We start from the raw sequence: 14393 nt of genomic DNA, 5'->3' as shown, positions 1-14393 counted from the left end.
ACTCCAGAAGAGTAAATAAATTCAACATTTCAAAATGAGGGTATGGGATGCTGATTTTTGTTTTTGCTGTTTGTTTAAGATGGAACTTACCTTTTTCAACTGTGCTTCCAACTTACTACACTCTTCTTTCTTTTGTTCTATGGCTATTTCTAAAGACTTAAGTTTGGAGTCTCTTTTCAGCCCTGCTGATGCCAATGAAGATGCATGTTCTTTGAGATCGATTAAACTAGACTGGAAAATGACCAAGAGTAAAAAGTTAATTCCTAGTCACCAGGACACTAACTCATTGCCAACTTAGCAATCACTTGGATCCTGTTCCCCCTCCCCCAGAAAGAGCTGACTCAAAGATAAGCATTGATAGCAAAAGACACCATTTTGTGCATACAACTGGAACCACAGGAGCTGGCATGCAGTGAAACACAGAAACATTCATCATACAGACAAGCTCGTGTCATATCTGGAGGTACAAACACACTGAAAACTCTTTCTCTAACTAACAAACAAAAACAGGAGCAGCAATGGAATATTTGAACCTAGTGGAAGCTTAGGTAAAGGACAAAGTAGAGAATATGACATACAACTACATAAAAACTGAAGCAATATTTCATGTACAAATGAGGACTGTGAAGAATACTTAAGAAAACAGCAGTTCTGAAGCTGAACACTGAAGTGGCAGAATTTCAGTACTTGACACGATTCAAGAGTAATCCTAATGCACTTTCTTTCATCATAATGACATAGATAGAAGAGCAGAGTTTTTTAGAAAAGACTGACCTCTTTTTCTGTCAGTTCAGCTTGTAAAGCATTAACTTTCTCCTTCAGGTCCTTGTTTTCCTTTTTATAAGATTCAATTTCTTCAAGTCTTTCTCTGTCATCTCGATCCCTTTGCTCCTTCAGACGCTCTATTATTCTTTCCTAACAAGGGAAAGAATTGCAAAATGGAAAAGTTGGGAATCATTTTAAGACAAGACAGAATTAATTTGTTTGCATTATGTATCACTTATTTAAAAAAAAAAAAACCTTCAGAAGAAGAGGATGACTGAGTTAATGGTACTGAAGTCAATGCAAGATTCCTCTAGATTTCACAATCATAAGATCAAGATTTTAAATACTTGATAAGAGTAACACAGTACAGGAACTTCATGAAAGAGCTATACTGAAATGAGGATGTTTAGTTTTGTGATAGATATGGAAAGATATTCACTTCAGTAATGTATTTCCTGTATTCATAAGTGATTAAAGTCTTGAATAGAAGTTCAAAACAAGCCATGAATAGTTTCCTCAGAGGCCACAACCAGATTACTTAGCTTCAACTTTGTTATTACCCTACAGTACTTGCAATAAGATGTGAAGGTTCTAGATCTAATCAGAAATCAGCCACTTGCTAACTATCAGTAACCTGCAGTTTACATGTATTATATTTTGAGATATAATACAATACAATACAATAATATAATACAAAAAAACAGTTATTCAAGGCACAGAAAAAGTACCCTGATACAAATTAAGGAACCCAAAGGAAGATTTTTCTCTGTCTAATTAACAGTAACCCTACAGACATTTAAACTCAACCATGTTTTACATACTTTGCTAATTTCCAATAACTATTTCAAGGTTTGCTGAAAATCACTGGTGATTAATCAGGTAATTAATTCAAAGGGGGAAATGGAAAAAGCAGACACGGTAGTATGGTTTTGTTAAGTTCTGATAATGTTCTACAAAATCACATTTCATCAATACTTGAAGGATGCAAATACTAATCAGAGAGACATACTTAGGGTACAATGAAATAAACACTAGAATTGCATTTAAGTTGGAAGCAGAGTATCAGGAGAACTACTGGTATTTTTTGGGTGATGGCAGTCAGGAGGCGAGTAGAAGCAACATCATTTAGGTCCTGCACCTGGGTCAGGGCAATCCCAGGCTCAGCAGAGAACAGACAGAGCAGCCCAGAGGAGGAAGACTTGGTTGTGTACAGTGACAAAAGGGTCCACACGACTCAGCCATGAGCACTCAGCCCAGAAAACCACCTGTGTTCCTGGGCTGCATCCAAAGCAGCACGGCCAGGAGGTCGGGGGAGGTGACTTTGACAACACCCACCTAGGGAAGATTTGCATCCAGCTCTGGAGCCCCAACACAAGGACACAAGTGTTGGAGAGGGTCCTGAGGAGGGCCAGGAAGATCTAAGGGCTGTAACAACCTGGTCTAATGGAAGGTGCCCCTGCCCACAGCAAAGGGGCTGGAACTGGGTGATGATCTTTAACATCCTTCCAATCTAAACTTATGATACTAAATAACTTCAGGTTTATTCCTAATAACAAACAATACAAATTCTTAATACCTTGAATATTAATATGAAGATGCCAGCCTCCATAAAGTAGAACAGTTTAATAAACATTCAAATTCCACCTAGTTATATTCAAAATTAGTTTTACACCAATTCCTTCCTGAAGATTATTTACGCAAATGATTTTTTCATCTATAATAAAGTAAGCATAACACTATTTCATTTTTTTAATGAACAGCATATTTTTTTCTCAGTCCATCACAAAAGAAGACTAATTTATCTGTCAGCTGCATAAGGCTAAATGTCAAAAACCTGTTAAAAGGCCCTAATACACCATGTTTTACTTTATTAACAGCTAACTTGCAGAAATCCCAACAATGTGTTCTTGTTTCAGTCTTATTTGCATTGGCCAGCTTTCCTTATGCACTAATCTGGGACCTCACAGGTCTAATCTATTTGCACTTTATCACAGAAGCAGGAACTGAATTGCCCCAGCATATAGCTCCATTATCAGACATACTCCATTGCTTATCTGCTGTATGCTGCCACAGTAGGACCAACTTTATAAATATCAGCTTCATGAAAGCAACCTCTTGAGCTGCTTTGGACCAGTCCAAGAGCTGAGATATTCTTTGAAAAGTTTCTTGTTATAACATCAAGGCAGCTGATAGCACTTTTGCATAGGCTGATTTTCAAACTTCTTTTTTTCTTTTTTTAATTGCAATATAATCCTTATTATCGTTGTTACAAATTTTCTTAGGAGAGGTTCTGAAATTAGGGATAAATAGTTGTATGAATATGTTTTGCAGCCTAGTTCCAAAATGAACTCAACAGCAACTGAAGTTGATTTGTTTCTGGTTCCTGACTAGAGGAAAAATCACACCAGCAATACCATCAGAAAAATACTAAGATTAAAAGAAGGAAGAAATTACATTTTTTAATAATTTCTACATTAATTTCTCATTAAGTGTTTCCAAGATACTAATCCTAATCACTAAATAGGAAAAAAAAATTAAAGAGAGATACTTGGAAAAAACTATTGTCATAAAGAATAAGGAGACACTTTTTCTAAGTCAGAGCCAAAATCTTAATCTGTGCATTTTCAAACAAAATGCAGTAAAACATTTGAGGGTTTGACTTAAAAAATAGCTTTATAATTAATCAAAGTCATATGATCATGTTTTAATTTGTTTTTCTTCCTATAAAAGCTAAGAAAAGCAATTCAATCAGATTCCAGTAAACTGTGGTTAGCTAAACTGGTACGAATAAATTTTATTTCTGTTTTAGAAGAGCTTCCCATGATGCTCTTCAAGAATTTTATTCATTCTTTTTAAATTAAAATTCTAAGAACTACTGAATGGACAAAGAATTAATAAAATGCAAAAACCAATCTAATCTCAGAGTATAAACAAAAAACTATATACTTGAAAAGTCAGTCTGATACAAATTCTAGAAGGAAAAGCAAAGCACACAAGCAATGCATTTCCATGGAAATGGAAATCAGGTATTCTGAAATGAAAGCATCATCCTTTCTTGACAGCATTACATATTGAATGGATAAAAGTATCAATATTGATGCACATGTTAAGAAAAAACTCACTAAGGTTTCCTGTCTTGTTCCATTTGGACAAACCTCTATTCCATATTTCTACCAGTATTCCCAGTGCAAATATTTAGTAACAATTGATAAATCTGTAGGTCTTAAAATTGCTGCTGCAGAGGGGAATAGGAATAAGAAAGTTACTGAGAGCTGTTAGGAGGAATTGGGAAGCTGGACACAGAAAGGAATGAGGCACATGTGTAAACACACACTGTCAAAGTATTTAGCTGCCAGAAGACAGAAGAAAGCCAGGTGTAATTGTCCATTTGGAATTTCTAGGAGATGGCTACTGGCTTTTTTCAATGTGTAAGTATATCCCAGGAATCACACTTGACTTCAAAAAATCTGCTCTTCCAAGTGTGGCCTTCAAGGGACTTACAATGGAAAAGAAACCGAGGGTGAAAAACAATCAAACATAAAACAATGTAAACAATCAAAATCATACAGAGAGATTTTACCTTGGAAACTTTCTCTTCATTGTGTCTCATGCTCTCAGATCAAGCCCCCTGTGTTTGAAAAGCTAATCTGAATCCCAACTCTGCAGTGTTGCTTGCCTCCTAATCCAGGGCAAGTTTCCATTGTGACAATCATTTTGCTTCCCAAAGGACTGTTTTAGAAAACCCCTCAGCTGCCTCTATGGGCATTTTGGGAAACTGACTAATCCACAAAAGATAATTTACAAGGAGAGAAAACAGATTAAAAAGTACTTTCTGACATTTTTCTATTAATATGCTGTGGAATTGATGAACACTGTGTCCAGATTAGCAGTGAAAGATTACAGAAATGTGCAATTTTACTGTATATGTAAATGCTTATCCACAACTTAATGACAACTTCTTTCACTGTTGCTAACCAAGCAAATGCTAGGCAAGCAATTAAACTCCCAAGAAATAAAAAATCTGACATTAACATTGTACGTGTCAGTGCCAACACCACAGTGGCATTTTCAAGTCATATACAGTCATAAATACCTTCATAGGATTACACAGTGCAGAATGGCACATATTAGTCACACTCACCTGTTCACATTTAATAAGTATATATTAAGATCTGTGAGCTGCAAAATGTGGATATTTGTACTAATTTTTTTGGCATATAAATTCACTTGCATTACCTCTTATTCAAAGTCAACTGAAAGAAGAAACCTGACCTCACTGAAACCGGTAGGAATGTTGCCACCAATTTAAACAGTCTAGATTTATCCCTTCTCCTAAGTATTTTCAAATTAAAGGCAGAGAGTTTGTGAAGGGAAAAAAAAGGAATTCTCAATCATTTTTTCTATGAAACACTTTCCCTTAAAAATGAAGTGTAGAAAGCAAATAGTGCTCACAGCAAGCCAAGGTTACAGTTGGTACAGCCACTTACCCTTGGCCCCTGCTAATGGACAAAAGAATAGGATAATCAAGATCAAAGAGAGAAAAGTGCCCAAAACTCTACCTTCTTTAAGTCAGGTGTACAATGCCTTTCAGTTCTTCCAGGGAATAACCACTCATCTCATTGACTAAGGCAAAATCTTCCCATGGCCTGGGCCATTTTCTCCATGAACATTCAAAGGACATCACTCCTTCCTCTCCAAGTCCTGTGTCAGTTCATCCCCTGGCAGCCACTCCCTCCTCATCCCACCAGAACAAGGCCACCTGCTTCCCTTAGCAGGACATTTGCTGCACACACTTCACCCACAAGAACAGCACCTAAAGCTTTTCATGAGAAAAAATTACCTTTTCTGATAGAGCTTCCTCCAAGGTTGCTAATGCTGTGTCTGTATTACTGGAATCTGTCTGCAGCGACTTCACTCTGTCTTTTAGATTAGTTAGTTGTTTGTCTTTGTCCCTAAGTTGCTCCTGTAGATTTTCAATCTGTAAATAAAAACATCACAATAATCATCAACCTTGTCATAATGTTCCAAGAGGGACTTGGGCGCTGAGTGCATACACATCACACATGATACACATGCCTCAGTATATTGCCAGGTTTGTAACTGCTATATCATCAACAGTTTTAAACTTCAGTCCTTTCTATTTTGTTTTCTTTTGCTGAAGTATAATTTTCTAATAAAATAAAGGAAAAATCTCAAAGCGGTCAGGTATTTTATTATTTAAATATTTTCTGATATTAATCACTCTACTTTAAGGTACTGCATTATCTCAGTAATTCAAAGTATGTCTGGAATTACCCCTTTAGATTATTCTAGTTCAATAAGAAGGACAAAGAAAGGGTGAGGCAAAGCAAGTTGAGTGAGCCTTAAAATGAGGAAGAAGAAAGATTATAGCCTGCCTATCTAAAAATCTCTTCTTCCATGATTCCTTGCTGTAAAGAAAACTCAATTGGGCAAAGATCAGAATGTTTGTTCTTAAAAAGGACAAACCCATAAACAACCAAACAAAAAATCTCAACTTCCATTCACTTTCTTCACCACCACAAATATTTAAAGTACATCACTCTATTTTGGATATTTTAACTTCTTTAAATAAATCTGGTTCCTCATCTAGAAAGTACTTGAACATATTGCTAAAGTACCTGTAAGGACACTGTCATGGTTTATAGTGGTTAAATCAGGAAGAGTTAAATCACAAAGGTTTGCACCAAAAGTTGTCCACAGAGCAATGTGGACTTTGGAAGCAAATGTGAATAAAAGCATTCAGCTGCTGATTGTCATGGCAATCTTCTGTGGCTGAAAGGCACTGTGACCTCTGGGCAGAATGCAGGGAGGAAGTGTGTCATGTCAGATGTGTAAAATTTCATTAATTGACTATTTGAAGAATTCCCCTCCCTCCATCCTGCACTCTCAGCGCCGCTCATTATTATGCACAAACTGGCACAAACCCAAGATTTGTTACTTAAGACTTCACACAAATAAATAGTAACAAGAAAATTAACTGGTCTGCTATTTTAGTATGCCACTTTAGATAATATAAGCAAATATGCCAAAATCCATGAAGTATCATTTATTCAAAACTGGTTTTAAGTATGTTGTCAATGTTAGACAAATTATTACTGTCAACAGATATTCAAATTCTTACTTTCATCAGAGATTTTTCACTTTGGATCACATTCTCTTGCTACTGAAATGAATTCAGTTTCCCTGTTCATTTTATAATGTAATGATTTTGTTTTTCCCATGGCCAATATCTTTCCTTTTAAAGCAACTCAGATTTTAACAGAAGCAGGAGCTTTTACAGTTATTTTAAAGATTTCTTTACAAACTTGAAATTGATTTCAATGCATGTGCAGCTCTGCAGAAGTCAACAGTTATGTCAATAAAAATTTGATTACCATATGCAAGAACGTATCACCATATTCAAATACACTTTAATTTGGGGCACACTTTGGTAAAAATTCTCCTCTACCACATTATACAAGTGCAGGAGAAAAAATCCTGAAGTTTTGACATCATATATATCTACAATTAACAAGTCATAAAATCCACAGTACAGCTGTGTGCAATGTATAAAGTGCGTTTTTAAAAAATTAAATTTAAAAGAATTTAAATAAAAATTAAAATAAAATTTGAAAGTAAATTTGGAGGAGCACAATTCATTTAGAAATTCTATACAGTATGGCAAACACAAGTCTTGTAGCTTTTTTTCTTTTTCTTTTTTTTTTTTTTTTTAATGTACATAGTTTGGCATATCAGATTACTGCTATGAGCCAATGATTCCACTTGCTGTGTAAACTATAAAATACTAAGGAATATATAGAAAGGTCTTTTTGGGAAGACCTGACATAGAATAGCTTACTCTTGTGAATGACCTCTTGCAATATTTTTCTTCGTGTGTATATTTTATACAGATACAGAAACATGATACACGTGTTAATGAGTTAAGAACTTTTTATTTTATGGCATGTGTATTAGTCACATCTAAAATTACATTAACTGGCATTCCGAGGACTGCACACTATGTTTCTTTCTTTACCTCATCCAAGTATTAATGATTCCAGCAACTGCCTCATGACACCCTGTGGAATACTTAAGCAATTGCACATTTCAGCTTCACCAAAACAAATTCTCAAGTAAAAGGGAAATAAAACAGGAGAGTGAATATTGATTACATGGTCTTTGAAACAAAGTTGAGATCTGGTCCTTTACTATCATCAGCTTGACCTACCAATTCTAGGCACCCTAAATTAAAGTACTTATTTCCTATGCACAGCGCTTATCTGAATTCCACAGCATTTACACGATTTCCTTCCTCTTAAAACTAATTGAAAATATGAGCCAACCTTTAACCAAGAAAACATGTTCTAAAATTATTCAGCATTTACAAAATTCTTTCCTCAGAGGTAAAAGAGAACAGGCAGAAAATTAAAAACATCCCCATTGAATCACAACTGCTTTAAAATAAGTCACTCACTAGATACTCTATAGATAAAATAAGAGGAAAGGATCTAATTATTCTTCTATTTGGGCTATATAAACCTGAAGGAAATACTTTGATGGGAATAGGACCACACTGGGGTACGTGAAAGTAGAATCGATACCACAGAGTATTTGTTTGTTGGGATGGGCACAGGATTAGCAAAAACCTACTGATGCACACAAGACTTTATGACCAGCTAATCACAGAGTCCTCTCAACAAGATTACAGGAGACAAAGAGATTGAGAGGTCTCACATACTAAAATCTTGGAACACAAGATATGATTTAGTTCTTCCTAAGTTTTTTAAATCCAGAAAGAACAAACCCTCTGGTACCTCTGTCATTCTCCAACACACATATATATTTGGGTACAGGCATTTATGTAATAATACAATTCTATTATTGAATAATGACTTTACAGTGACTGTTAAGACCTTCTTAATCCTCAAGTACTTACATTTTTTTTTCTGATAGGAAGTTAGTCACTGTTAAGTTTTGTCAACATCTGCATCTTACCTCTGTGAACTGCTATGTCCCTGTGCTACGATGAAAAGAATCTGCTCTTTCTGTATTTCAGAAAGTGCATATATTCCCAGGGCTTAACCCAGACTTTATTCCTTCTTTTAAAATAATACCCTTACAGATAAATATCTTTCCTATGAGGCATCCTGTCAATAAACCTCAAGTGCTAATCTTGTCACCTTTTGGCGACAGTCTCAGGAATGCTTATTAAATACTCAAGGGATTAAATTAAATCTCACCCGCAGACAGGCTTTAAAATTCTCCAGTAACCCAAGTTCTCAAAAGAAAATTCCTTTCATTGTCAAAATTAAGGTACTCTACTATGGAACTTGCAAGAAAATTATATCATCCAAGAAAACGTTCCATGCTGTAACAATTTGCCTTCAGAGATATGCATTAAAGAGAATTTCAGAACTGTAAGACAGAAATTACCTAAGACTTCTTGAGCCGAGCTAATGAAACCATAAAGCCATATATTTAAACTTAGCTGCAAGTATTTCCCTCTCTGCTCTGTATTTGAGTTTTAAATAACTCAGACAGTATTTTGTAGCAACAGGGTTTTTACTCCAAAAGTTCATTTTGCTCTATTGTAAATTTCTATAGGCAGAATTCTTCAAGATTTATTTCATATTGAAGTGCAGACCATGTTAATTCCATTTAAGTAGACCAATAAGGTAACTTGAGTTTGATATAAATTTAAAATTGAAACCTAGGAGAGAAAACAGAACTTTTGTTCTGTTGTAGTAAGCACTACTTACAAAAAAAAAAAAAATCTTAGTATTTTAAGAAAGTAAATCCTACTAAACAATTTTCCAAATATTGTTATGGTCTACTTTTAACAAGTAATGGCATTACAAGAAAAAGGGATTTAATAAGCAGCATTCATCAACATGAACACTGTCTATGACTACTTTAAAACTCAGTATTCATTTTCAGACTTTAGCTTCTGCCTTAAAGACATAGACAACAAAAGACAAACATAATGCAACTATGAATTAAAACAGAAAATAAAAAAAGGCATAGTTCAAACACAAAACTAAATGGCTACTTACATATAATTTATTTTTCTTAGTAAAACTCATGGAAAATGTTCTAGCTCATACATGGTCCTTTTCAGAAAACTCTCAGGATGTCCCAGGACACGAAACCAGCTTTGGTAGTGACTCTGCAAAATAGATGTCTATAGACATCCCAACATCTCATTTTGGTGTGTGAGGATGTGTACATGCTTAATTTGTAATGAAACAGCCAGAAAAAATGAAAGCACTTTACCCTACCATGACTGTAAAAATATTACTACCTGAGTATTAATAGTAGACTTAATACAGACATATAGTTTTTGGAGAGCACTACTGATTTTTAGCAAGAATTTTTTTACCAAATGGTGTGCAGTTACTAAATAACATATCAGCCAAAATACTTGAAAATTAACAGGCTTTACAGCAGTTATTTGAAGTTTCAGCCTATGGAGTAAGAGGGGAAATTTTCCTTCGGGTCACAATGCCCCCTAAATGCTTAAGCAGAATTTCCAATAATAAAATGAGCCCACTGAAGGACAACTTCTGTTTCAACAGTTTGACATAGCAGATCGCCTTTGGACTTGAGACTGCCCCAGAAGTGCTTCCTCAACCAGTGCCAGCAACTTCCACTCTGTTTTTCTTCCTTTTAAGTAGGCAGATGGGCAAGCATTAACTAGGAATATTTTTTCAAAAGCAAAACATCACATACTTCTAGATTCCAAAGATTAAAATAAATGTTATGTTAAAAAGTTGTCCTATAATATAAAACTCCTTAAAATACTACAAAACTGGGGGTTGCTGCTTTCAGCTGAATACGTTCATTAAAGTGTAAGACTTGTACTAATCTTTGGCTCAACTAATGTGACTGGAAAAAAGCTTGTTAATCTTATAATGACATGATAAAATACTCTTGGATTCTGTAAGCAGATCCCATATCCACTAAAGTGCTTGATTATGTCTTAAAGACTAACACTGCTTCCTGATAGCTGCCTATCATGCAATATGTCTATGCTCTTGACTTAAAATATTTCCTAAGTGCCTTCCCATTACAACCTTGCAAATTCGTCTTTTCCAAATTGAAGTAATACAGCAGCATTATTTACTTCAGATTACAACAGTAATCATGGTTCAACAGTACTTTTTAGCTCTAAATTCTTATATTATCTTGCCCCACGAGGTTTTCTTCAACACCCGTGGCTCTACATGGCCCAAAGCATATGGTCAGCTCAATCCTACTGGATTACTAAATCAGAGACAGTAAAGGTATTTTTAAAGCTGTCCATAAATATTACATAGCCCTTTTGGTTATGTAAAAGAACATCTATCCAACTACGGCTATGCTGTGTGCCCAAGGAAAAAGCAGTCTCCAGTTCAGTAGATCTGCAAGGTTTCCACAGAAAGTGATTGATCTGTCTGAAGACTTTACCTCAAACTGCCTTCAGGGGGAAGGTTGAAAGTCCCACAGGGCAGCTGCAAAGTGACTGTCACAAAGGAGCTGATGGAGCAAGTGCTGCTTCAGACATCAGCCCTCACATCAGCCCGATGACAAGGGAACAGAGCAGTGCCATGAGCTGTGATCACCCCACTGCCACTGCCCCAACCTAACCCCAGCAGGAAGAAAATAATCTTTCAGAATCTGGCTTTACCAGAGAAACTTAAAAACCAGAAACACACATAATAGGACAGGAAAACAGAATAGGAAACTAGAACAAAAAAAAAGGGTAATCAGAGCATTTTCCTGATGTACACTTGCACTGTTTCCCCCCAGTCACAGCAATTCAATACAACACATTTTCTACTTTTTCAAATGTATTTTTTTTGCTGTTAGGATCACAGAGCTGATCAGATTAATACTGGGATTTGAAAACTCAATTTTACGCTTGATCATTACTTTCATATCTGTATTCTAGAGATGTGAACTATTACATTCTAGCCACATGATAGTGTCCATTTCATTCAATGCAGAACCATCATCTTCCTTTTTCTTTCATTTGAAGTTGCTGATTTTTACATGCAATTTATCTCTAAAGAAGTTGCAAGTGTGTTGGGCCAGAAGGATGTTAGTTTACACAGTGTTTAAGCAAAATAAGGCTTCAAATTCTAACTGGTGTCTAATTGAACAGTAATGCTGTAGTAGCAACCAAATATAAAAAAAAACACAAAGCAAAAAAAAAAAAAAAAAAAAAAGGCAAGTTTACAAATGCTGATATGTGGAGATGGGAATTTTCATGGCATTAACTACATAAAAAAGAGCAGGCAAAAAGAAGGGAAAGGTATAAAATTAGGAAGTATGAGGAAGTAGTTAACACTGACAGCAGAATCACAGCTGTGAGGTTCAGTCACCTGAACAGCACTTAGAGTTGCTTTTATATTGTATCTTACTAAAAATGTCACATTTCCTTACAACAAATCACTGTCTTAAGGAGTAAGGAATTTAGGAACTGAGGAATGTTTTATGATCTAGAAGACATTCTTGCTATAAACAGTTTAGTCCATGTTCATTCTGACTATACATCCATTTGACAGTCTACTTAGCATATCCACCATTTGTAGCAAAGCTACAAATACAAAAAAATTATATTAATGAAGACATGAAATTACACGGATTTCAAGCTTCTGAACAGCTGTTACACAGTAATTAAGCTTTCCCAGAGTACCCTAAGGAAAGCATGTAAGTCTGTGGTAGAATCCAGAGATCTACTCACATAATGTGCACGGATTTCCCATGTCATTATTTGTATGATTCGTTTGTTAAATGCATCAACTGAGGATTAGAGAAATCTCAGGGAAAACAGCAGAGTGCAGAAGCACAAAGCATTATTACAGTATAGTAAAAAATCCAAGAGGATTTGAAGTTTACCTAAATAGAAAATACATACACCAAGTAATTTTGAAGAGAGGAAAAAAATATATGAAGAAGGAAAAGAACCTATGAATTGTTGATCAGTAGGGAAAAATGCATATTGTTTACTGGGATATGCTGCAATATTCAGTCAGTACCTGTTATATGTTACTTTAAAAAACCTGTCTTTATTCCATGATTGGAAACATCAGTCTAGTGCCTCATGTACATATAGAAACTGAGAGTATCCCATTGCATCAATAAATAGAAGCAAATGCAACTAAAATTGGAGATCAAAAGTAATAAGTATCTTTTCTTCTTCTTCTTCCAAAACAAGCATACATGTTTGTTTTATTGTGCAGTTACTGAAGGAAATAGTTCATCCATTTTTACTTACTGTAAAATTCTAGATCCTTCCATAATACAGGATTCAAAGGGACAGGTACAGGAAGGATTCAGAGGAATCAGTAAGCATTAAGAAAGAAGAGGTGTGTGCTGAGTTTTCATACAGAGAGCAGAAGAAAACTCCCCCGGGGCTACTTAGGGAAGAGCTCTGCCCTCAAGTCAACTGATACTTTTACAGGGCTATAAAAGCAGGTCAGTGGGCAAATGAGCCAAGAAAGGAGAAGGCTGTCACACAGAAAGGAGCTCCTGGACTGAAAGCTTGGCTTCTGTTGCCAGACTCCAGCTGAGAAAGAGCTGGAACTTAATGCTAAAATTAACCTTCACCAGGAAGCTAGCCAAAAGAAGCCTGGGCTGATAATATCCACTTGTGTATCTGGAAATACTCAGTCTCTGTCTCCTTCTCCTCAGGGGCCAATAAATTCTTCGAACAAAACAGCTTGACTCTTCGACTCTTCTAAGCAGGACTCACAATCTTGTGAGACATCCATTGAAAAACTTGTGCTCTCATTGTATTTACTGTGATGTAATTCAGAATGCAATAGGTATTTTCCAGATAGTAAATACAGAAATACAAAATAAACTAACACATAATTCCATTTACGACAAGAATAGGCAGACATTCATTCTTAACAAGCTAATGCTTTTTATAATGTCTGTCTGCATATATGAGGGCCAGATTTTCAAGCTGGGTTGGTTGAGTATCTACATCTCATAATATTTTGTTACAGGCTGATTACTGAAATGGTTTCTAGAGTCTAGCCCAATTTGCACATCGAGAGCACCTGAACTACTTGTCAAAGTTAACCATGAAAAATCATACCTTTCTGCTCAGTAATACCTTGCTGGTGCTTGAAAACATCTGGTGGTATTTTACTCATGGCCAGTTTTGTACTATTTGGTGTACACACCTATAAAATAGGCTACACTGGCTTACACAAGAATTCTAAAGAAGACTTTCCACAAAAAGCTATTACATCATGTCATATGCCAGTGAGAGAAGTACATCTACTGTAATATACAATAATGTAAATTCACATGGAGGAAAAAGCTGCTTTGGCATTCTTATACTTTTAATACAGATCACTGAAGCTGAATGTGATTTTTAGTGTGTATCTTGTCATTCCTACTACATCTGTATCAATTGGAAAGACTTGAGGGCCTCTGTCCAGATTGAAAAGTTATAGCACATCTCATAAAAAAGTTAACAGATGGTGAGAAGAGAGAGGCGGCTGACAAGTTGTACAGACAAGTGTTGGGCAAGAGGGAACACTGAAAAGGGAAGCTACAAAAACAATAGAGTAAGAATAGGCACCTCAAGAGGCTGCAGGAAGGGAGTAGGAGCCAGTTCGACAGTAGCTTGG

General features: G+C 35.7%; 1 protein-coding gene across 2 annotated transcripts in view; it reads right to left on the bottom strand.

Moving 5' to 3' along the window:
* ERC2 (ELKS/RAB6-interacting/CAST family member 2) overlaps positions 1–14393 on the bottom strand; it is a 420204-nt gene that overhangs the window by 267211 nt on the left and 138600 nt on the right. For both annotated transcript variants that reach the window (XM_066326741.1, XM_066326740.1), the window contains exons 8-10: positions 5606–5743; positions 775–915; positions 91–231 (exon numbers count right to left, since the gene is read on the bottom strand). In XM_066326741.1, coding sequence (XP_066182838.1) covers positions 91–231; positions 775–915; positions 5606–5743 — 420 coding nt within the window. The remainder of the gene's footprint in view (positions 1–90; positions 232–774; positions 916–5605; positions 5744–14393) is intronic.

The sequence above is a fragment of the Sylvia atricapilla genome, chromosome 11 (genome assembly GCF_009819655.1).
Source record: "Sylvia atricapilla isolate bSylAtr1 chromosome 11, bSylAtr1.pri, whole genome shotgun sequence".
In the NCBI taxonomy this organism is placed as follows: domain Eukaryota; kingdom Metazoa; phylum Chordata; class Aves; order Passeriformes; family Sylviidae; genus Sylvia; species Sylvia atricapilla.
This window is presented reverse-complemented; position numbering and strand designations above follow the sequence as displayed.